Here is a 24,163-nt window from a genome sequence, read left to right as displayed (position 1 = left end):
GCATAAATGCATGGAGGTATAAGATGTTCATTGGGCAATGAAATCTGTAGTGCTAGTGCCTATGTTGCATGGGGGGGCGGGTAGAGGCAGGTTGGGATGTGTGAAGACTTGCAAGAAAATTATGTCAGGATCAGTTGGTGATGGTCTGGGTATTTCAATTTAAGGTCTGCATGCAGATCAGTTTTCTCCGCATGTCCTGCAGTCATCTGAAACTCAACCTGACCAAATTTTATCTGAAATTTGCTAGTTATGTTATCACACCAACAGGCAGCTAGCAATTGTCTCAAATTTCCCCTTTCTCATCATTCTCACATATTATTGATCACCAGTTTCTGTAACTTCTAACCCTTTTTTCCCCCTTTATTGTTGTGCTGGGTGGGGATACATTATAGCATTTACAAAGGTTCTTACAATGTATCAAATATATCATGCTTGAATTCACCCCCTCCACTGCTCTCCTTCATCTCCCCTCACCCCGATTCCTGGACCGGTTTCAACAGGTATCATTTTTGCATTTACATCCATGTGAACACATTATTTGCACCGTATTCATACTCCTACTCCCTTTCCCTGACACCTCCCTCCCATGGGTGCCAAACCTTCCCTCTGGCCAGGACCTGTTCTGCCATTCTGTTCTCAGATTTCATAGGAGAAAAAGATAAAAGATAAAAAGAAAAACATGACGTTTTTGCTGGTTTGAACTCAGGGCCTACACCTTGAGCAAATCTACCAGCCCTTTTATGTGAAGGGTGTTTTTGAGATAGGATCTTGTGAACTATTTTGCCCAGGCTGGCTTTGAACTGTGATCCTCCTGATCTGTGCCTCCTGAGTAGCTAGGATTATAGGCATGAGCCACCGGAGCCCAGTTTTTTCTCTCTTTTTCTGGTGGGACTGGGGTTTGAACTCAGGGCTTCACACTTGCAAAGCAGGCTGCAAAACAGGCATTCTACTGCTTGAGCCACACCTCCAGTTCAGTAAGTGCTTTAATGGCACTGATAAGTATTATGATAGCACAAGTCAATTATTCCAGTAGCCTCTCTCTTCCATGCTCTGCCAAACATCATGCTTATTACAGATTATTGTTTCTTTTCATCTCTCCTTTTCCTGAAGTTTTCTTTCTCTCTTCTCAAAATATGGAAATCCTACTTATATTTTAAAATCAAAGTTTGTCCATTCTCTTCCATGAAGCTTTTGTTTAGAGATAGATACCAAGCACTCTAGTTTCTTCCTTTCTTGATTTCTTCAGCAGTCACTGCTCTCTCTCTCTCTCTCTCTCTCTCTAGTGTTGGAAACTGAAATCCAACCTAGGGCTTTGTACATGGTAAACAAATGCTCTACCTCTGAGCTTCATCCCAACACTCATATTCTCTCTTGATTGTCAAGTTTATTGTCTGGATCACTGTCTTGCATTTGGGATATCTTTCACTTCAGCTAGATTAGGAGACCCCGGGAGGTAGAAATCACCATTATATCACCACATTGTCTAGCACAATGCTAAAAAATACCCAAGCACTTGAGAAGTGTTTTTGGAAGAATTCTTTAATGTGTGGGAGCAGAGACTTAACAAACTGTGATGTGTGGGCATCAGCAAGTCAGGATACAGTAAGGCTGTGGAGTTGAAGCAGTATCTTCAAATTCTTTCCTATGCTAAGCATTAACTTTTTAGTTGTAGGGGTAGAAGAAGAGAGATTAGGGTGAAGAATGGGAGCATTTGGAGGATTTGGGAAGAAAATTTTAGAAAGAGGAAAGCATTCTGGTATTTTAACAACTAGTACTGCTATAGCAGGTACAAACTAGTCTAGTGTTGGACCCACAAAAATTCTTTTAGTCTTGAGGTCATTATGAGGAAGTCATAGCTTCTTAAGCTAGCAGTACATTGCAAAGTTGGAGGGGTGCTCTTTATTAATCATTTCAAACATGCAATAATTGGTAATTGACTATCTATTATACATTAGACATTGGGTAGTAATGAAAAAGGCAGGGTAGTTATTACCTTTAGGAAGCTTACAGAATAGGAGAAAGCTATACGATACAGAAATCACATAAATAATTTTTTATTTTAAATTAGTTTTATAGCAGAAGATGGAGTCTGTGAGAAGAAGCATTCATTAAATTGCTCTTTGACCTTGAGTATCTATTTACTTTTCTTATAGCAGGTCCATAGATTGGACATCTGATAATATCCCTCATAAGAAGTCTTAGAGAGATAATTAATAATGAATTTTGAGCCAGTGGCTCACTTCTGTAAGACTAGCTACTTGGAATTCTGAGATATGAAGGATCATGGTTCCAGGCCAGCCCAGGCAAAAATTTTTCAGTACCTATCTCAATGAATAAAAACTGGGTGTGGTGGTGTGGCAATCATCCCAGTGCTGGTGGGAAACTTAAAATATGAGAATTGTGGCAGAAGCCTGCATGAGCAAAAAGTGAGACCCTATCTACAAAATAACCAAAAAAGGGCTGGAAGCCTGGCTCAACTGGTAAGGTGACTGCCTTACAAGTATGAATGAAGCCCTCAGTTCAAACTCCAATACCAACAAAAAAGAGAAAAATTTTTAGCAAAAAAATTTCACTATATGAATTATAAATGAGTCTTAAATCTTAGAATGTTTTATTTCAATCCTGTTAGAATGGTAATTATCAAAAGGATAAGCAATAACAAACGCTGGTAAGGATCTGGAGAAAGGTAAACTTTCACGTGCTGCTGGTGGGAATGTAAATTAGCACAGCCTATGGAAATTGTTCTGGAGGTGTCTCAAAAAAAAAAAAACAAAAACAAAAACAAAAACTAAAAATAGAACTATTGTGTGATTCAACTATCCCACTATTTAGTATACATCCAAAGGAATTGAAACCAGGGAGACATCTGGACCTATTGTTTATTGCAGCACAGTTCACAATAGCCAAGATATTGAATAAGCTTACATGCCCAACAATGGATGAATAGGCAAAAAGTAGCACAAAAACACAATGGAATATTATTCAGCCAAAAACAAAGTATGAAATCCTGTCACTGCAGCAACATAGAACTGGCTGATATGTTTAATTTCTAATGTTCTCACTTAGCTATGGAGCTAAAAAGTTGAGTTTAAAGAATAGAGACTAGAATAACTTTTTCCAGAGCCTGGCAAGGGTATGGGGTAGGGGAGGATGGAAAGAAGATGGGCAATGGGTTCAGAGGTGCCTTGGGATAGAAGGAGTAACTTCTGCTCTACAGAAGTAGGATAACTATAGTTGATAAGAATAAATTAATTATTCAACATAGCTACTAGAAAGGATTTTAAATCTCCCCATTGCAAAGAAATATTATATGTCTGAGATGACAGAAGTGCCAATTACCCTAATTTAAACTTTACGCATTATATAAATTCATTGAAATGTCACTGAACCCACATATAAGTATAATTACTATGTGTTAATTAAAAATAAAAACATTTAAAAAAGCATTTTCACATTCTCCTCATGTGGCCCTGAGCTATCTGGACAGGAATTATTATTCCCATTATATGAAGGAGAAAACTGAAGCCAAAAATCTTAGATCCCAACATCTAAAATTCATTGCTATTGGAATATTCCCTTAAAGAATCACTCTAAGCAATTTCAGCAAGAAAGTGAATTTGCAAACCTACTGAGCTTGCTTTTTCTTTTTGTGTTATTGTGTGCAGGACTCAAAGCAGAATGGAAAAAGACATGTTAGAATAAATTAAAATATATTAAAAATAAATTAAAATATATTAAAAATAAATTAAAATATATTGTACTAGGAATTAATTCTCCTCCCATTTTGAAACTATTCTGCTTAAGAAAAACAAAGTATTTTTTAAAATAAATATAATCTTTTGGATAATAAAAATATCTTAGAATATTTTATATTAGAGTGCTATACACCATCTTGAGTTTTTAATATATTGTTTTAATCATGTTTAATTTTAAAGAAAGAGGAGTCTGTATCACATTTAAGATGTGAATTTGAATGAGTAATCTTGAGAGACAGACTGAAACAAAATGGTATAAAAATGATACTTGCCTGTTATCCCACTTGGAGGGCTTATTTCCAAGTTTCCAGAGTTATTCAGCATTTGTTGTAAAATAGATTGAACTCTGCCTTTCATTGATTCTCCATTGTTACGTCTGCTGAATCGAAATTTCATGACAATATCTGCTATCACACCACTGCCATCTTGCCTGTAAACCATAAAGATACTTAATTTTCTTAATCTTTCATATCCAAGTCTCCTCACATATAAAATGGATTGCTATGAAGATTATATTAATATGTATATATATTTTGCAAAGAGGGTATAGCATATAGTAAGTACACTATAATAAATATTAGCTATTAGAAGACTTCACCAATCTGAAAAAAATCTTTGTGTGCTTAAAGAAACTTATAAAGTGATGAGGTTCCACACTTATGTAAGTTAGAAGCTCAAGTTAATTTTCTGGTACCTAGACCCATTCTTCTGGGTACAATAGCAAATTTTAAACTGTTGTAGTCATATGTTAAGATTTTATATCACATTTTAATTAGCCACAGATATTGCATTCCTAACAATGAACTTTTAATGATCTAAAACCTAGATAAATTCCACTTTCTTCCATGCTAACTACCTAAGCCACTTTTTTCACCTGGTGTTGATGACTCCCTTTCCTGAAAGTTTGATGCTCTCACTTGCCTCTCGGTTCCTTCTCATTTCAATTGCCAGTTTGGACTTGGTATTTATTCCACATGCTAATTTATTTAATACATATTAAATAGGTACCTTCATGTGCTACACACTATTACAATTATGTTTCAGGAATTATTTGTGGCCAAGTTTTGCAGTTGACAGTATCATGGATCTGGAAATGTAGCTAGAGAAGCAGACACTGAACATATAATTACAAATTCCATGTTAACATGAAAATCTAAGTCATAAAAAAACCTTTCCTTTTTTAAATATTCAAGTTGCACAATTAACTACCTAAATTATAAATCCATGCTTACTAAGCAATATCCCAAAAGTTTAATTTCCTATATTTAGAATATTGCATGACAACACATTCAATCTATTGATAATTTAATTTTGATTGTTAATTAAGTACAATTCTGGCTATTTAAAAATAAAGCTGTAACTTATGAAGATTTTAGTATGACTCATCATATATGAGTCTGAACTTACTACAAAGTTGTAAGCATGTGTTCAAAACTGAAACAAGCTTGGGACTGTGATGAATTTGCCAAGTGATGCCAATCTTAAGAGAGGCTTATCCAAGTACCCCAAGGTACCTCCTCCAATCACCACTCTTATTGCTGCTGACTTGACTGGGTGGTATGTACCTTTCTTCTTAAACTTGTATATATAACCCTTCTTCAAGTAATTAAACAATTTTCTTTTTTCTTAATATCTAGAACATTTGTAATGTTCATATTGATTACATAAAATCTTTGACCAAATGGTAAATTCAACCATTTTCAACATGGAATATTGTCACATCCATACCCCCTTCCTCATTCAGGGTACTTTCAAAATTTTAAACTGACTTTAAAGTATATTAAAAAACTTCCTGCATAAACCATATGAAAGTGAGGAAAATCTCTAATGATCAAAATAAATATCATTAATATTATGTGATATGCACCAGAATATTCAACAGGCTTTCTTAGAGAAGGCCTTGGGCTAGTGCAAAATATGAAGTTAGATTGAAGTTTCAAAATAAGGCCAGGTATCTCAAAAAAAAAATCTAACTACCCAGTGAAAGCATAAATCAGAAAGAAAAGAAATCTGCTCATCACCTGATTAAAGAAAAAGTTTATCTGTAATCAAAGTTCAGCTCTAAATCTCTAAATGCAAAAAAGATGTTTTTCCTGAGAATTCATAATCATGAACCTGGGTATATGATATTTGGATTTGCATCAGTACTTTCTGTATATTCTCCGAATCTTTTTGTTTTGTTTTGTTTTTCAGTGGGACTGGGGTTTGGACTCAGGGCTTCATGCTTGCAAAGCAGGTGCTCTACTGTGTGAGCCACTCCTCCAGTTTGTTTTGCTCTGGTTATTTTGGAGATGAGGTTCTCACAAAATATTTGCCTGGTACTGGCCTTCAGCTGTGATCTTTCTGATCTCAACCTGCCAAAGAGCTAGGACTACAGGTATGAGCTATGGTGCCCAGTTATTCCCGGAATCTTTAACCTGAGAAATTAACAACAACAAATCCATGCACTGTCTCACAGAAGCAAATGCTCTGGAGGATTCTGAAGGAATGTGAATTCAATCCAGTCTACAGAGGATCTCACTTAGAAAGTAGGAAAACAGTAAGAAAGAAGGAAAACAGCTATTAATTTAGAATTTTAGATCTATACTGAATTATTATTTGAGAACAGTAAGGCCACTTTTTTAAGATCACAACTAAACAAAAAGTGAGCTTATCACCCACTGACTGTTGTGAAAGAAGTTATAAAGGGGATGCTTCAGTAAAAAGGAAGTTGAACCCAGAGAGCTTGAGGTATAAGAAGAAATAGGAAACAAAGAAAATTTCAAATTATGAGTAATCTTAAAGGGCTTTAGCAGTGATGTAATAATTTTAGTGACTAATTTAGAGACATTAAAATAACGTAGAACTAAAACATAGTTAATAATAACTTGAAACAAGAGTTCCAAGTTCCCTGTATTATTTGGAGGAAGTTTAGGGTAGTAAGGCAACTCTCCTTGTTCAAATTTTAATGTTAACCACTGGAATAAAACAAATAGAATGGATAACTTCTAAACTAGTGAAAAAATGCAGAAAATGAAGAAAAAATTATTTAAGGGCAATACAGTAGGAAAAACAAGGATAAAAATATCAGGATAAAGAACATAAAGAGTATAGAAGAAATAAAGCCAAATGTGAAAGCCATCACATAAATGAAAGCTGAGTAAGCTTGACAGCTAAAGGTGAAGGTGGTTAGAATGCACTAAAAATGTCACTTCTGCTTGTTGTAGAAGAATTATGTAACCTATAAGAACATGTAAATTATGAAAATAAGAGGGTAAATATTTACCAAACCAGCCAGAAACTGTTGTTTAAGCTTGTAATCCTAACTTCTTGGATTGCAAGGCTTGGGAAGATCATGGTTGACGCTGGCCTGGGCAAAAAGTTCATGAGACCTCATCTCAATCTATGGCAAGGTGTACTCCTGCAGCCTGTCAACCCAGTTACATAGGGAAGTGCAAATGGGAGAGCATAAAGCAAGATCCTGTCTCAAAAGTAACCAACACAAAAAGGGCTGGAGAATGATGCAAGTGGCAGAGTGCTTGCCTAGTTGTAGCAAGGCCCTGAGTTCAACTCTCAGTACTGCAAAAAATAAAAAAAGATATATTAAACAAAGGAACAAATTATAACTACAAGACAGCACAGACAAGGTGCCATATTAATGTTAGGAATGAGATTTTAAGATGAACAATCATTAATGAGGGATAAAGGGAAGTAAAATATCTGGATAAAAGAAATAATTCATGAAGAAGGTAAAACCATCCTAAACATATAGGTACCTAATAATACGTCCTGAAAAATATTAAGCAAGGAAAGACAGACAAATCATAGAGGTGGATTTTATGTGATCATCATAATTATCAAGCTTACCAGGAAGAAACAGAATTGATCATCCAGAAACAGACCCAAAGGCCAATGTAAACAATGTATCATGGGACAGCATTAGAAATCTGAAGGAAAATGGCTCAAGTGGAAAAATTAAATCAGATCTTTACCTCATACCATTCACAAACTTAAAACCTGAACATGAGTATCAAAAATTTAAATTTTAATAAGAAGATATGAATAAATGGTTGGAGAGAAAGGATTTCTTAATTAAGACATTTTAAAACTGATTTTCTATAGCAAAAGATGTTATAAACAAAGTACACAGATATGTTGTATACAGGGAAAATACATTTACAATTCAGAAAGTGGTACCTATAGTAAGTACATAGCTACAAATAAATAAGAGAAGACCAGCAAACAATAGGAAAGCAGGAAAAATATGAATGTGTTGATTCAAAGAGGAGGGATCCAGAGCAAATGGTAAAAATTATAAATAAATGCTCAAATGAGACTGCTTTATATCAACTAATTTATTTGATATTCATCAAAACACTATCAAATAAGCATTGTTATTATTAGAAGAAACTGAGGTTCAGAAAAGTTAAATAATTGCCAGAAGTGATATAACTGCTGAGAATCAATACTGGAATTTTCACTTAAGCAGTTTGACTCCAAATTCTATTATGTTTTTTTTTTCTTGTTTAATCATATGTGCATACATTGTTTGGGCCATTTCTACCCCCTACCCCCGCACCCTCCCTTTCTCTCCTCTCCCCCCTCGCTTTCAGGCAGAATCTGTTCTGCTCTTATCTCTAATTTTGTTGAAGAGAGTATAAACAATGAGAAAGACAAAGCATTTTTGCTAGTTGGGATAAGGATAGCTATACAGGGAGATTCCTAGCATTGCTTCCATGTATAAATGTGTTACATTCCAAGTTGATTCATCTCTTACTGACCTTTTCTCTAGTTCCTGATCCCCTTCTCTTTTTGAACTCTGTTGCTTTAAGGTTTCTGTATTAGTTCCTCTGCAGTGAGGCCCTCAAATACTATCATGTTTTTTAGGATGTCTTACCTGTCCCCATACCTCCCATATGTGCTCTCACCTTATCATGTGGCCCAAGTCCAATCATATTGCTGTATTTGCCCTAGATCTAAAGTCTGCATATGAGGGAAAACAAAAGATTTTTGGTCTTCTGAGCCTGGCTAACCTCGCTTAGAATGATGTTCTCCAGTTCCATCCATTTACTTGCAAATGATAAGATTTCATTCTTCTTCATGACTGAGTAAAATTCCATTGTGTACAAGTACCACATTTTCTTGATCCATTCATCAGTAGTGGGACATCTTGGCTGTTTCCATAACTTGGCTATTGTGAGTAGCACTGCAATAAATGGGTGTGCAAGTGCCTCTGGAGTAACCTGTGTCACATTCCTTTGGGTATATCCCCAGGAGTGGGATTGCTGGATCTTATGGCAGATCTATGTTTAGATTTTTAAAAAGCCTTCAATTTTTTTCCAGAGTGGTTGCACTAGTTTTCATTCCCACCAGCAGTGTACGAAGGTTCCTTTTTCCCCACATACTCACCAACACCTGTTGTTAGTGGTGTTGCTAATGATGGCTATTCTAACAGGGGTGAGGTGGAATCTTAGTGTGGTTTTGACTTGCATTTCCTTTATGGCTACAGATGGTGAGCATTTTTTCATGTGTTTTTTTGCCATTTGAATTTCTTCTTTTGAGAAGGTTCTGTTTAGTTCAGTTTCCCATTTCTTTATTGGTTTATTAATTTTGGGAGAGTTTAGCTTTTTGAATTCCCTATGTATTCTGGTTATCAGTACTTTGTCTGATGTATAGCTGGCAAATATTTTATCCCCCTCTGTTGTGGTCTCTTCAGTTTAGAGACCATTTCTTTTCTTGTGCAGAAGCTTTTTAGTTTTATGAAGGCCCATTTGTCTATACTTTCTCTTAGTTGCTGGGCTGCTGGGGTTCTATTGAGGTAGTCCTTGCTGATACCTATTAGTTCCAGAGTGTTTCTTGCTCTTTCCTGTACCAACTTTAGAGTTTGGGGTCTGATATTAAGGTCCTTGATCCATTTTGAGTTGATACTAGTACAGGGTGATAAACATGAATCAAGTTTCAGTTTTTTACAGCTGGCTAACCACTTTCTCAACAACATTTGTTGAAGAGGCTGTCTTTTCTCCATAAAATATTTTTAGTGCCTTTGTCAAAAATAAGGTAGGCATAACAATAGCCTAAAAAAAAATCAAAATACCTAGGAGTAAACTTAACAAAGGATGGAATGACCTCTACAAGGAGAACTACAAACCCCTGAAGAAAGAGATTGAGGAAGACTACAGAAGGTGGAGCAATCTCCCATGCTCATGGATTAATAGAATCAACACAGTAAAAATGGCTATACTACCAAAAGCAATCTACATGTTTAATACAATTCCCAATGACAAAATCAAAATCTCAATGACATTCATCACAGAGATTGAAAAATCTACCCTAAAATTCATTTGGAAACACAAGAGACTGAGAATAGCTAAGGCAATGCTCAGCAAAAAGAACAATGCTGGAGATATCACAATACCTGACTTCAAACTATATTACAAAGCAATAGCAATAAAAACAGTATGGTATTGGCACAAAAACAGACATGAAGGCCAGTGGAACAGAATAGAGGAACTGGATATGAATCCACACAAAGTCTATTTTGTTTTACCATATCAATATAAAGGTAAAACTAAAGAGCATCAATTTCACCCATTGGATTGGTAAGAATTAAATTAAACCAGATTATATCAACTCTTATTGAGAATGAGAACAATAATGTCTCTCTTACACTGTTAGCTGAGGTATAAATTTCTTAACCACTTTGGAGAGTACTTTATCAATATCTAGCAAACTTGAAGATAGTCAAATCTTAGGATCTAGGAATTGCACTTCTACATATGCATTATTGGTAAACTCCCTCATGTGTTCATATGTGAAGAATTATTACTATAGGATTGTTTATAATATTAAGATTGAAGAAATATTAATACATATCAAATGCTGAGTGACTAATTTGGTATGTTCATTCAATAACATAATAAAATTAATGTTCAATAGTTAAAATGAATCAACTAGGTTTAGCTGTATTAACGTGGACTCATAAAAAAATTTAAGCAAATTTATAGGAAGATAGTGTATGATTCTATATATGTAAAGTTGGAAAGCATTTCAACCAATTCCATATGTGCATTATGGATTCAATTCTATATGTCAGTTACAGATAAATTTACATATTATATATATATAAATATAAATGAGCATGCATGAGAAAGTCATCATCTTTTGCATTCAGCATCTAGACCTGTCAATACTACCTTAAATGCTTATCTGGCATCTCATTTTGGTGACATTTTGTCACCATTGCTATTATCCTAATCAAGGTCACCAAAGTTCCTATTCGATTTTAGTGTAGTTAATCCTAAGAAGTCTCCTGCTTTGAGTCATGCTCCTCTAATTTATGCTCCCCACAGCACTGTAGTGATCCTTTAGAATCTTTAGTTGGAATGTGCCACACAAGTTCAGTGACTTCCCATCTCATTCAGAGTAAACCCAAAGTTTTTTACCATGGCCTAAGGGCCTACATGATCTTGGTTTTGGGTAGATTTTTGACTATGATCATCTCTTATTCATTATTGCTGTTAACTCCACTCTAACCACATTCTTTCTGTTTGTCAACCCCATGTACATCCCTACATATAGAGTGTGCTGATTTCTCTACCTGAAATGTTCCTTCCTCATATGTTTACAGTGCTTACTTTGTCTTCCTCATGTTTCTGCTCAAGTATCATTTCATCAGAGAAACCTTCCCTGTTCATCTCATATAAAAATCCTTTATTATTTTTCTTCAGGACACATATCACATCTGGCAAACATATATTTACATGTTTTTTGTTGTTGTTTATTATCTGATTTCCCTCACTGGAACATGTTCTTCATCAGGATAGATATTCAGTTTTCTTCTTTGCTGAATGCAAATTTCATACTTAGAACTGCATCTAGCATCTGGCACACAGCAACACTTATAAGTAGTTACTGAATAAATGTGAACATGGTAGGAGAGGTGAATAGCATTGCAGGGGGTACAGTGGAGGCTTCAGTCTCATCTGTAAGTTCTTCTTTCTCACTAAAAGGTCTAAATTCAGCAAAATGTCGATTTGATAAATACTGAGTGGTTAATACAAGGTATAGATTTGCTATTTTCTGTGCTTTTCTATAGGCTTAAAATGTTTCATAATAAAAATTGGGTTCTGGAGTAGTAGTGGCAATGGAGGATTATTTCACCTGAGATCTGAAGCATGAGTAAGAAATGGCCTGATGAAGTTATATTAATTATGTTGTTTATTTTCTGTATTCTGTTGCTTTGACATCTTGGGACCTTGCTGTCTTAGGGATTATTCCTCCTAGGGTTAGCCAGTTCCTACTGCTAGTAAACAACCTGACCTTTAGTCAGCTGTTCAAATGAAAGCCAAGTAATGCAAATCCACGCCCTCAACTTCTTTATTATACTTTTGCACCAAGCCACTATCCATATGCTTAATAACACCCAGGCTAGGCACTAGAAAACTGGGGTGGTCTCTACACCTCAGCTCTGTAATAATTTCAGAGCCTTCTGACATTACTTAAACAATCCAACCTTACACCTTCTTACCCTTCCTCACCCATTCCTTCAGTAGAGGTGCTTGCCTATGGTTCCTCCCCCTCCCTGCTACCTCCTGACCAACCTATACTTCCTCATGTGGCTTCTCTAGCCCAATCAAATACAGTATGTCCCCTCCTGGAAACTTAGTAAAAAACTTTATTCCATGGTAATTGTCTCCTGAATTTTTGGGCTTATTATTTTTCAAGTTGTCTTATCACACCGTATTATAAAACAGAAGATAAGGAAGAGTAAGTGTTGCAGGTATGTATGTGCTTGTATGTATGTATGTGTCTATGTATGTATGTTTCAGTCAGGAGGAAAGCTTACACAAAGGTCTTGAGGTTAGGGAGATGAGGTATTAAAAGAAGTGTAGTGGAGCTGGTAAATAAAGAACAGGATGGAAAGTAATGGAAGATAATTCTGATCATGGAGATGGTAGGAGAAAGTCAGATAAAGGAAAGTGTAATAAACTTTGACATACAGACTCTTGGTATATGTGTATAGATGATATATGTCTCCTATGTTGTGTGTGTATATATACCACCGATATTACTATGTATCATGGTACACTTATAGCTATATATCCATTATATATCGAGAATGCATATGTCCTTAATACTATATAATATATATTTATATATAAAATATAGCATATAATAAGGGTAACAATTTGCCATTAGAATGATTTTAAGTAAGGGAATAGTATGTTTGTCTTTTTGTTAAATATTTCTGTCTGCTATACAGTGTGTGAAGAAGCCTGGAAGCAAGAAGACTCATTAGGAGGCCGCTCAAGAGAGAGAAGGATGATGGCATTGTGTTTGAAAAACACAGAGCTGGACGATAATTCAGAAGTAGAATTGTGACATTAGATACTTGATGTGTGGATTTGAAAGAGAAGCAAGAAGTAAGGATGGCTCTTGGATTTATTTCTTGAGCATCTAGGATGATGAAGATGTCACTGACTGAGACAGACAGCACTAGTAGAATTATATACTTAGTAAGAAGGAGATGATAGGTTTAAGTCTGGATATATTAAAGTTAAGTTGTCTGCAAGACATCCATGCGATGATTACCAAGTGGATTGTTGTGTATATTCATGTCTTTAGATGAAAGAGGACTGGTCCAAAGACACAACTTTAAGACTAATCAGCATATATGTTGTAAGGAAGCCACTGAAAAGAGTGAATGTGAACAGAGAAGAATGCCTCACAGCATACACTGATGCTCAACAATATTTGGGAGTGTACAGAGAAGGAGCTGGAGCTAGCAAAGGAAATTGAGAGGGAGTACCTACAAAGGTAAGAGGAAAATTAGGGCGGTGTAGGATCCAAGCAACCAAGGGATATTTCTCTCTCCCTCCCTACTTCCTTCCCTTTTCTCCTTTTATTTTATCATTTTTACATTTACTTCTTACATGTGTATACATTGTTTGTACTACACATCCTCTGCCCCTCTCCCGCTTCCAGACAGAACCTGTTCCTCCCTCTTTTTCTCTGATTATGTCGAAGAGAAAACATAAAAGATAATAAGAAAGATATAACATTTTTGCTAGTTTGAAATAAAGATAGCTGTACAGAGTGATTCCTATTGTTGCTCCTGTGCACTTGTGTATTACAACCCACATTGGTTCATCTCTACCAGACTTCTATGTTATTTCCAGGTCCCCTTCCCATAGTGGCCTTTGCCAATTTAAGATTACTTTATTCACACTACAACAGGGAACATACCAACCGCATTCAAGTTTTAGGTTTCCTTTCCTTTCCCCATTTCTCCTGTGTGTGTTCTACCCTTAGTGTGTGACCCATGTTCAATAATATTACTGCATTTCCTTTGTGTCTATAATCCACATATAAGGGAGAGCATGTGATTTGTGGCCTTCTGAGCCTAGCTAACTTCACTTAAGAAGATATTCTCTAGTTCCATCCATTTACTTGTGATTGACAAAATTTCATTCTTTGTGGCTGAGTGAAATTCCATTGTGTATAAATACATTTTTTTGAGCCATTCATCAGTTGTGGGCATTTTGGCTGTTTCCATAGCTTGTTTGGCTATTGTAAATAGTGCTACAATAAACATGAGTATGCAGGTGCTTTTGTAATAACCTGAGTTGCATTCCTTTGAGTATATTCCTAGAAGTGGTATTGCTAGATCATATGGCAGATCTATGTTTAGTTTTTTAAGGAGCCTCCATATTGTTTTCCAAAAGGGGTTGTACTAGCTTGCATGCCCATCAGCAGTGCATGAGGGTTCCTTTTCCCCCACATCCTCACCAAAATTTGTTGTTGTTGGTATTCTTCATGATAGCTATTCTAACAGGGGTAAAGTGGAATCTTAGTGTGGTTTTGATTTGCATTTCCTTTTTGGCCAGGGATGGTGAGCATTTTTTCATGTGTTTTTTGACTATTTGGATTTCTTCCTTAGAAAAAATTCTGTTTAATTCAGTTGCCCACTTCTTTATTGGTTCATTGATTTTTGGGGAGTTTAGTTTTTTGAACTCTGTGTATATTCTGGTTATCAGGCCTTTGATTTTCTCCCACTCTGTGGGTGCTCTCTGCAATTTGAAGACAATTTCCTTTGTTGTACAGAAGTTTTTAATTTCATGTAGTCCCACTTGTCCATTCTTTCTTTTAGTTGCTGGGTTTCTGGAGTTCTGGAGTTCTACTGAGGAAGTCCTTGCCTATACCTATTGTTTCCAGCTCTTTCAAAACTGCAGGGTTTCAGGTTTGATGTTAAGGTCCTTAATCCACTTTAAGTTGATAATAGTACAGGGTGACAGGCATGGGTCTACTTTCAGTTTTCTGCAGGCAGATAGCCATTTTTCCCAGCAAAATTTGTTGAAGAGATTGTCTTTTCTCCATACTATGCTTTTGACACCATTGTCAAAAATAAGGTGGGCATAGCTATGTGGATTCATATCTGGGTCATCCAATCTATTCCACTGGTTTTCACATCTGTTTTTGTGTCAGTACCATGCTGTTTATATTGCTATGGCTCTGTAGTATAGTTTGAAGTCAGGTATTGTGATACCTCCAGCATTGCTCTTTTTGCTCAGTATTGCCTTGGATATTCATGGTCTTTTGTGTTTCCAAATGAACTTTAGAGTAGATTTTTCAATTTCTGTGATGAATGTCACTGGGATTTTGATGGGAATTGTGTTGAACATGTAGATTGCTTTTGGTAGTATAGCCATTTTTATTACATTGATAATGGAAATCAATGAGCATGGAAGATCTTTCTATCTTCTGTAGTCTTTCTCAATCTCTTTCTTCAGTGGTTTGTAGTTCTCCCTGTAGAAGTCATTTATGTCCTTTGTAAAGTTTACTCCTATGTATTGGTTTTTTTTGAGGCTACTGTAACTGGAATTGTTTTCTTATATTCTTTCTCAATTTGTTCATTGTTGGTGTAGAAAGGCTACTGCTTTTTGCAGGTTGATTCTGTATCCTGCTACATTGCTGAAGCTGTTTATGGTATCTAGAAGTTTCTGGGTAGAGCTTTTTGGGTCTTTGATGTATAGGATCATGTTGTCTGTAAATACAGATAGTTTGATTATTTCTTTACCTATTTGTATTCCTTTTATTACTTCTTCTTGCCTTACTGCTCTGGCTAGGAATTCAGGACTATGTTGAATATGAGTGCGGAAAGTGGGCACCTTTGTCTCGTCCTAAATTTAGGGGGAATGTTTTCAGTTTTTCCCCATCAAGTATGATGTTGGCAATAGGTTTGTCATATGTAGACTTTATAATGTTGAGGTTCATTCCTTCCATTTATAGTTTTCTTGGAGCTTTTATCATGAAGAGGTGTTGAGTCTTATCAAAGGCTTTTTCAGCATCTATGGAGATGATGAAGTGGTTTTTGTCTTTACTTCTATTAGTGTGCTATATTACATTTATTGGTTTGCATTTGTTGAACCATCCCTACATCCTTGGAATGAAGCCAACTTGGTCGTGGTGAATGATCTTTCTGATATGTTGTTGGATTTGATTTGCCATTATTTTGTTGATGATTTATGCACCAATGTTCATTAAGGAGATTGTCCTGTAGTTCTCTTTTTTTGGATGTCTTTGTCCAGTTTTGGTATGACTGTAATACTGGCTTTATAGAATGGGTTGCACAGTTTTCCTTCTCTTTCTATTTCATGGAAAAGTATAAGGAGTGTTTATATTAGTTCTTCTTTGAAGGTCTGGTAGAATTCACCTGAAAATCCAACAGGTCCTGGACTTTTCTTTTTTGGGAGACTATTGCTGCTTCCATTTCATTATGTGTCATAGATCTGGTTAGGTATTTAATATCTTCTTGATTCAGTTTTGGAGGTTATAAGCATCTAGAAATTTGTCCATTTCTTCAAGATTTTTCCAATTTATTGGAATATAGGTTCTCAAAGTAGTTTTCTTGTTGTTTGTTGTTATCTCCCCTTTTGCATTTCTGATTTTACTAATTTGGGTCTTTTCACTCATGTTAGTCAGATTTGCCAGGGGCTTGTCAATCTTGTTTAGTTTTTCAAAGAACCAGCTTTTTGTCTCGTTGATTCTTTGTATGGTTCATTTGTCTGTATTTCTTTAATTTTGGACCTTATTTTTATTATTTCTCTCCTTCTGCTTGTTTTGGGTTTTGCTTGTTCTTCTTTTCTAAAAGTTTGAGATATAGCATTAGGTCATATATTTGAGATCTTTCTGTCCTTTTAATATATGCACTCATGGCTATAAACTTTCCACTTAGGACTGCCTTTGTTGTGTCCCATAGGTTCTGGTGGGTTGTGTTTTCATTTTCATTACCTTCCAGGTACCTTTTGATTTCCTCTCTTATTTTTACTATGACCACTGATTACTGAGCAATGTGTTATTCAACCTCCAATTATTTGTTTTCTGATGCTGTTTTTGTTGCTGAGTTCTAGTTCGAATGCATTGATCATATAGAATGCAGAGAGTTATTTCTATTTTCTTATATTTGCTAAGGCTTGCTTTATGCTCTAAGATATGATCTATTTTGAAGGAAGTTCCATGGGTTGCTGAGAAGAATGTATATTGTGTTGTTGTTGGATGAAATATTCTATAGATATCAGTTAGGTCCTTTGATTTATGGTGTCATTTAATTCTAGGATAGCTATGTGGATTCATATCTGGGTCATCCAATCTATTCCACTGGTTTTCACATCTATTTTTGTGTCAGTACCATGCTGTTTATATTGCTATGGCTCTGTAGTATAGTTTGAAGTCCAGGGTGGGTTCAGCATTCTACCCTTACTTCTGATGTAGGTGTTAGATTAAAGTTCACTGTTCATGGTTTTCAGTTTTGCTGGAGGGGGGTTCAGTCTGCCCAGAGGCTGCACTGAATTATTTTTCTGGGGGTAGGGTGGGGTGAGGGGTGTGTAGTGGAGATGCATGTAGTGTGTGATGCTCACATGTTTCTTTTATAGTTTCATGCAGGCAGTTTTGTAGCTAGCTGGTAGGGAGAAATAGTTCCACTGTTTTCAGTGTGGCCTGTGTAGGGAGGCCTTTTTTCCATGCACTAGGGGTCCAGGATGTCACAGAGTTTGATTCTGATTGATGCTCTGTCTTCTTGTTGGGAGAAGAAAGAAAAGGAAAAAAAAAGAGAAGTGGCCAGTGGCTTTTTTCCCAGGGCCGGAGGCTGACTGCCTCTGCTGGCTGTGCTGGACAGGATTTTTGTGTCTGTAGGTGCAATTAAAGGCTGATTTCAGGATTAGTCAAAAGCATAGTATGGAGAAAAGACAATCTCTTCAACATCACCTGATGTGATGGCAGTTATTATTTTGTCTAGGACCAATCAGAATTACCCAAGTGTGGCTCCAGTGTCTCAAGGAAGTTTCTGGAGTCATGTTGCTTAGGAGATCTGATTCCCTACCTTAGCCATCATTTTGGATCTCCCCCATCCCCCGTTTGCTTCCTTCCTTTCTTCCTTTTTCTTCCTTCCTTCCTTCCTTCCTTCCTTCCTTCCTTCCCTTCTTCCTTTTCTTTCTTTCTTTTTCTTTTTTCTTCTCTTTCTTTCATCCTGGAGCTTTCATGCATGCTAGGCAAGTGTTCTACCAGTGAGTTATATGCCCAGCCCTTTATTCTTTTGAGATTAAGTCTTACTATGTAGCTCATGCTGGCCTTGAACTTGTGATCCTCTTGACTTGCCTCCTGAATACTGGGATTGCAGGCATGCACCAACAAACCAGTATAGGATGACATTATTTCTAGGACCAGCTAATAGTGCCAAATACTGTTGATAGGTTCAAGAAAAGGACTAATATGGCTCTTTTGGATTTTATGATTTGAAGGTTGTTGTTGAACTAGTAAGAGCACTTTGTATTTTATAGAGTGGTCACAAGCCAGAGTGCACTGGGTTGAATGGTAAATGAAAAGTGAACAAAAGGAAAGAAGATGCAGATGGTTCATTCAGTCCTTCAAGTTTTGAAGGCTGAGAACACTGAACATTAGTAGCTATTACAGAGACTTTTATAACAAAATACTAAAAGGAATGTGCATTGAATTAACTGAAATGTATTTTGGAAAATATCCTTCCCTATTCCTCTAAATCCTCATCAGATTCTTTATATCTATCTATCTATCTATCTATCTATCTATCTATCTATCTATATCTATATATATGCTATATGCCACATATGTGTATATGTGTGTGTGTTTATATATTCAGAATACATATATACAAAGCTCTGTGTTTATTTTTTGTGATGTGCAGTTGAGAAGAATTAGTACAATTCTTCTTACCAAAGAAGTGTTGCATATTATTTGAAGTATTGGGCATTGTGAGCATTTAAGACATTTGTGGGAGGGAGGGTCAGTCAGGGTGACTATTTTAGTTGGGAGGGCCTATTTTATAACATCACATGGACAGGTACATATTTAACTAAGGTAGGGATGGCAATTTCCTGAAAAGAATGCATGCTGCTAATCCTCCTATTACTAGTCCCTCACAGAGATGTCATGCATTTGTCCACAACATTCTTATTTTATTATAACATTCCAGTCAGATGAAACCAAAAAGTTTGATGAAGATTATGCAACACCAGGGGGTACTATTAACACACACTGCATTGTGAATGACATTCATTGCATTTGTACAACAGGATGGTCCTGCTATTATATTCTTACCCCAACTTTTCCTGTACCTTTTCTTCCTTTTTCAATTAATAATTGAAGCAATGTGGTTATTTGCATAGTAGTGAAATAAATCATATATATCTTTTGACATTGTTTTAATCTGCCCTATTTTCATATTGCCACAGAAAATTTCATGACTATGTCATTTATTATCCATGCTGTGAACAAAAGTCAAAAGTGCCAAATTACATCTATGCTTATATAGTTTTTGATGTAGTTTCACTTACCTCAGTTTCACAACATGAGCTCTGATGAACTGACCTTTTAAATTTGAGTCTTGAAATGTATTAGTAATCTGTAGAAAGAAAGGGGGGGAAGTCTCTCTGTAATTACAGTTTTTCCTTTCTTTTCTCCTAATCTTGCAACATAGAGTTTATGTTAATGAAGAGTAGAGACCTAAGGTTTCAGCTGGGTTCAGCTTAGTTTCATCACAAAGCAGGGGATTGATTTGGGCAAGCCATGTAACCTTTTGATGAGGTGACTATTTTTTCAGTTATTAAGTAGAGATAATCCTGGACAGGATAAGTCTTTTCTAGAAGTCATTCCAATTATAGCAGCTGTTTTATTCCATGAGCGTTTATGTTATATGACTTGATGGCTATTGCTAAGGTGGTAGGGCAAGAGCAAAGTTAGTACTTGGGAAGTCCACTCATACAACTCATGAAGTGTAATTCCCCAATGACTGTTTATTTGAGATGAGGTCTTTGGGAAAGAATCACAGTTAGCCGGCTGAAGAGAAAGGAAATTTCTCCCAGGTGGAGTGAATGGCACACATGCATGATCCTGAGGTGAGACCAAGTAGGTGGAGTGTAAATAATGGAAGAAAGCAGCTGCATGATGAAGGGCAAATAGGTTAGGGTGGTAATAAAGGCCAGATCATTCAGGTATTGTTGGCATGTGAAACATTTAATCTTTATTATAAATAAACCACTGAAGTGTTTTGAACAAAAGGATAATATAGATTTGCAATTTGAAAATTGCTAATGATGCATATGAATATCAGTTTCAGGGAAGAAATAATGCAAATGGACATATTAGTTATGATGATATTTTGGAATTTCAGGGTCAAGATGTGGCTTGGGTAGGCATGGTAGCAGTGGAAATGGAGAGATAGAAGTGAGGAAGTACAAGGGATAAAATCTACAGGAATTGGTGATGGGTAAGATAGTTGGAATGACAGTAGTATTATGGGATGAATTCTGGGTTTCCAGTTTGAATAACTGAATAGAAAGTATTGTCATTAATAGGGACAGAGATTATTGAAGGAAGGCTAAGTGTGAATTTCATGAGTTTGATTTTTGAGATATAATGTGTTTGAGATGCTTGGAAATTGCCAAGTAGAGATATGAAACTGAGAGTTAGGTAAAAACTCTGAAAAGTCTAAGATGAAGATATAGTGAGTAGCAGGCATGAAGGCAATCATCTAGAAATAGAATAGTGTGAGAAGAGAAGGGGAATTAACATTATAACAATGATAACATTTAATGGTATTAGAGGAGGATGAGTGCAAAGGAGTGGCCAGAGAGAAACAGGATAAGAAAAAACAGGTGAATGAGTGGCATAGATATCTTCCGTGAAAATCACAAAAGCATAGACTTGAGTGGGAAGTACAACAAAAATCATCTATTTCAAATATTGGACTGGAGGTGTGGCTGAAATAGTAGAGTGCTTGTCTAGCAAGCATGAAGCACCAAGTTCATACCCCAGAAGAGCCAAAAAAAATCAACTGTTTTATTTCACTGATGAATAAACTGAGGATCAGTAAACAGAAAATTCTGGGACTACTCCACTGCTCATTCGGTGTTATCACATTGTCAACAGGACAAGGATAATGGTGCTATCATTGAGATATGGTTTAACTTTTGTTTTTGGACTCAAGAGACCCTTTTTGAATTCTGTTACAGTTGAATATCTTTTGACATGTTTCTTTACCTCATTATCTTTACTTACCCATTTATGCAAGCGAAGTATTAATTCCTGTGGCTATTGTGAGATAAAGGTTAGATAATATACATGAAAGTGCTTTTTGGTCTATAAAGTACCAGGTCATAGTATTCACATAATGCTTTAAGTATTCAAATGTTTATTTTTATGGTATGATAAATATGTAAGATTTAGCAGGGAAATTATACATCAGAAGAATTTCAAGGATAGTATTGAAATATTAATTAAATCATCAAACCACAGTACTTAAAATAATCTATTACAAGTGCAGGCAAAGATTAACCTGTGGAAGAGAATAGGGCTTAGGAAAAAAGAAAGGAGGAATTTATCATGTGATAAAGGCGACATAGCAGATAAGTCAATTGCACTATGTAACAAACTGTTTGGGGACCATAATCTATTTATTTTTGGTTAAAAGTTGGATCTCAAAAAAAAGTTGGATCGCTACCTTAATCACAAAAATTCTAATCAAAGATAAAATTACAATAATTGAAATAATGAAAGTACAAAAAGAAAACTCAAATAAATATTTAAAGACTATACAGGGAGAAGAAAGCCATTCTTAACTTGGCACACAAATGAGAAATTACAAAGAAAACTGAATTTTGGCTGCATAAAATTGTCTTCTTTTTGGCATAAAAACCTCTATTTTGTTTTTAAAAAAGATAGGAAGTTAGATCACTAGATAAATGTGTGCAACCTGAATGAAAGACAAATTTCAATATTTTAATAGTTTTTTCAAATTCATATTAAAAACAAGGGCTCCAATAAAAACAGGCAGGGTTGTAACCAATAATTCACAAATGAAAATTTAAAAGTAACAGATTAGGGTATAGAAGCAGGTTAAATTTCATTAGTAATCAGATATGCAAATCAAAGTAATAATGATATCACATCTTGCTTGTTAAATTAACAATGCTTAAAAAGATTTAAAATGCCTCATGTTAATGCTGTGGAGACATAAATATAATTATGCATATTAATATCTGGTGGGAGTTTGTACTTAGGTACTTCCAGAGTGCAATTTAGAAGTTAAAATTAATATTTAAAGCGCATAGATCACTATACTGATATAAACACATGGTCAAATAGAAAGAATAAACAGAAAAATTTCAAATATTCTTCAAATATTCAAAGCATAACTATTCACTGCTTTACTTATTACATGTTGGTGCACTTATTGATTTCCTTCCAAATAGTATATATGAAAAAGCAGAGGAGTAATTTTACAGTGTACAAACCTGACAAGTACTATCTCAGCCAGTGACTAAGGCCAACAGTGATGTAATGGTGATAATAATGAACACCTTTGATATAATGTGGTCAAAATGACACTTGTTGTCTATCATCACTCTCCCCCAAATCTGTCATTGTAGTCTAATTGTGAGAAAAGCAGCATAACCCCCAAATCAGGAATTTGGTATGGATGTGAGGACTTCATTAAGAATAGCTGTCCCCATTGTTCTCTTGAGGGTTTGTATCTCTTGTAGCTTCAAGAAATTTAGGAATGCCCATTGACTTGATCACTGAACAGTGTGGTCCCATGGTACAAATGATACAACTAAACAGTCCTTTGAATTTCTGACAGAATGAGAGGAGAAAGTAGTGAGTAAGGGAGGAGGGATGCCTAGGTGATTCCAAGATGAAGCTGTATCTGCATTGCCATATTGTCTAGAGTATTCTTTATTTCAAGCTTTTAACTCGGCCTCTTTTCTAGTCCATTGCAATGAGCTTTTAACTAGGCTTTCTGTGTTTAGAATTTTCTCTTTCTAACTTAATGTATAATACTTCATAACAGGAATGTATCAGATCCTGTTTCCATCATGTCATCTCCAGCTCAAGACTTTTTGTCTATAAAATAGAATCCAAACTTGTTTGCAAAGCACCTTCTCACTTCTATGCTTTGATGTTTTGCTCTTTGTTCACCCTACTTTTTCTCATGGCCAACCTAAAAAGTTGCCTTTTATAAGAAACTATCTCTGGTATCCATGACTGGCTATAACTAACTTTCCTCATCCCAAACTCATATCCGTTCTGTTTTTATGCCACATACGGTCTATGTATCTTGTATTAGAAATATTTGTACATTTGTTTAATTTAGGCAGGACCCCTAGCTACTCCATTTTTAAATGCCTACATTTGACAAGATTAATAATTAATAAATGTTTATTGAAGGTACAGGAGGTCCCCACTTCTGACATGTAGACTTTTTTTCCCCAATGTTAACTCTACTTCTATTTCCTGGCCTAGATTCACTTTCCAAATCACTCCAATTCAACTTCATTCTGATCTCATAATATTCAAATTATGCACAAATATATATGTATACATAACATATATATGATTTTTCTTAAATATGCACATATATGTATATATGAATATATATAAACACTTCCTTTGCTCTATTCCATGTTCAAATGAATACATGAATGTGTAGGGTCCTCTTGGCAGGACCTGGCAGGTAACCAATGGGCCTCTTTATGAGAAAGCCAAAGCTTGCTTTGTGATTTTCCATTCAAACTTCCATAACTTGACTTCTCATAATTTGATTTCCAATGAAGCTTGCCATGTGTGAGACAAACTGATGATTTAGTCCCCCTGCTGCGATAGTGCTCATTAAAGATTAACTTTAGTGGCTCTCAAAGTATGGTCCCTGAATCTACAGCATCCCTATCATCTTGGAACTTGTTAGGAATGCAGCTTTTGGGGGCTGCCCAGATTTACTGTGCCAGAAACTATTGTTGGGGGCCCAGAAATCTGAGTTTCAGTAAGAGTGTCAGGTGATTGTGATGCATGCTAAAGTTTTAGGACCACTGGAATGATTTATATTTTTAGGATTCTTATCA

At 35.7% G+C, this 24,163-nt stretch overlaps 1 protein-coding gene across 1 annotated transcript in view; it reads right to left on the bottom strand.

Annotated features, from left to right (window-relative positions):
• Tmprss11d (transmembrane serine protease 11D) overlaps positions 1-24,163 on the bottom strand; it is an 88,015-nt gene that overhangs the window by 12,967 nt on the left and 50,885 nt on the right. Inside the window, exons 4-5 of the mRNA XM_074042089.1 lie at positions 19,601-19,668; positions 4,028-4,185 (exon numbers count right to left, since the gene is read on the bottom strand). Coding sequence (XP_073898190.1) covers positions 4,028-4,185; positions 19,601-19,668 — 226 coding nt within the window. The remainder of the gene's footprint in view (positions 1-4,027; positions 4,186-19,600; positions 19,669-24,163) is intronic.

The sequence above is a fragment of the Castor canadensis genome, chromosome 9 (assembly GCF_047511655.1).
Source record: "Castor canadensis chromosome 9, mCasCan1.hap1v2, whole genome shotgun sequence".
Classification (NCBI taxonomy): Eukaryota; Metazoa; Chordata; class Mammalia; order Rodentia; family Castoridae; genus Castor; species Castor canadensis.
Note: the sequence above shows the minus strand (reverse complement) of the source record. Positions and strands in the feature narration are given on the sequence as shown.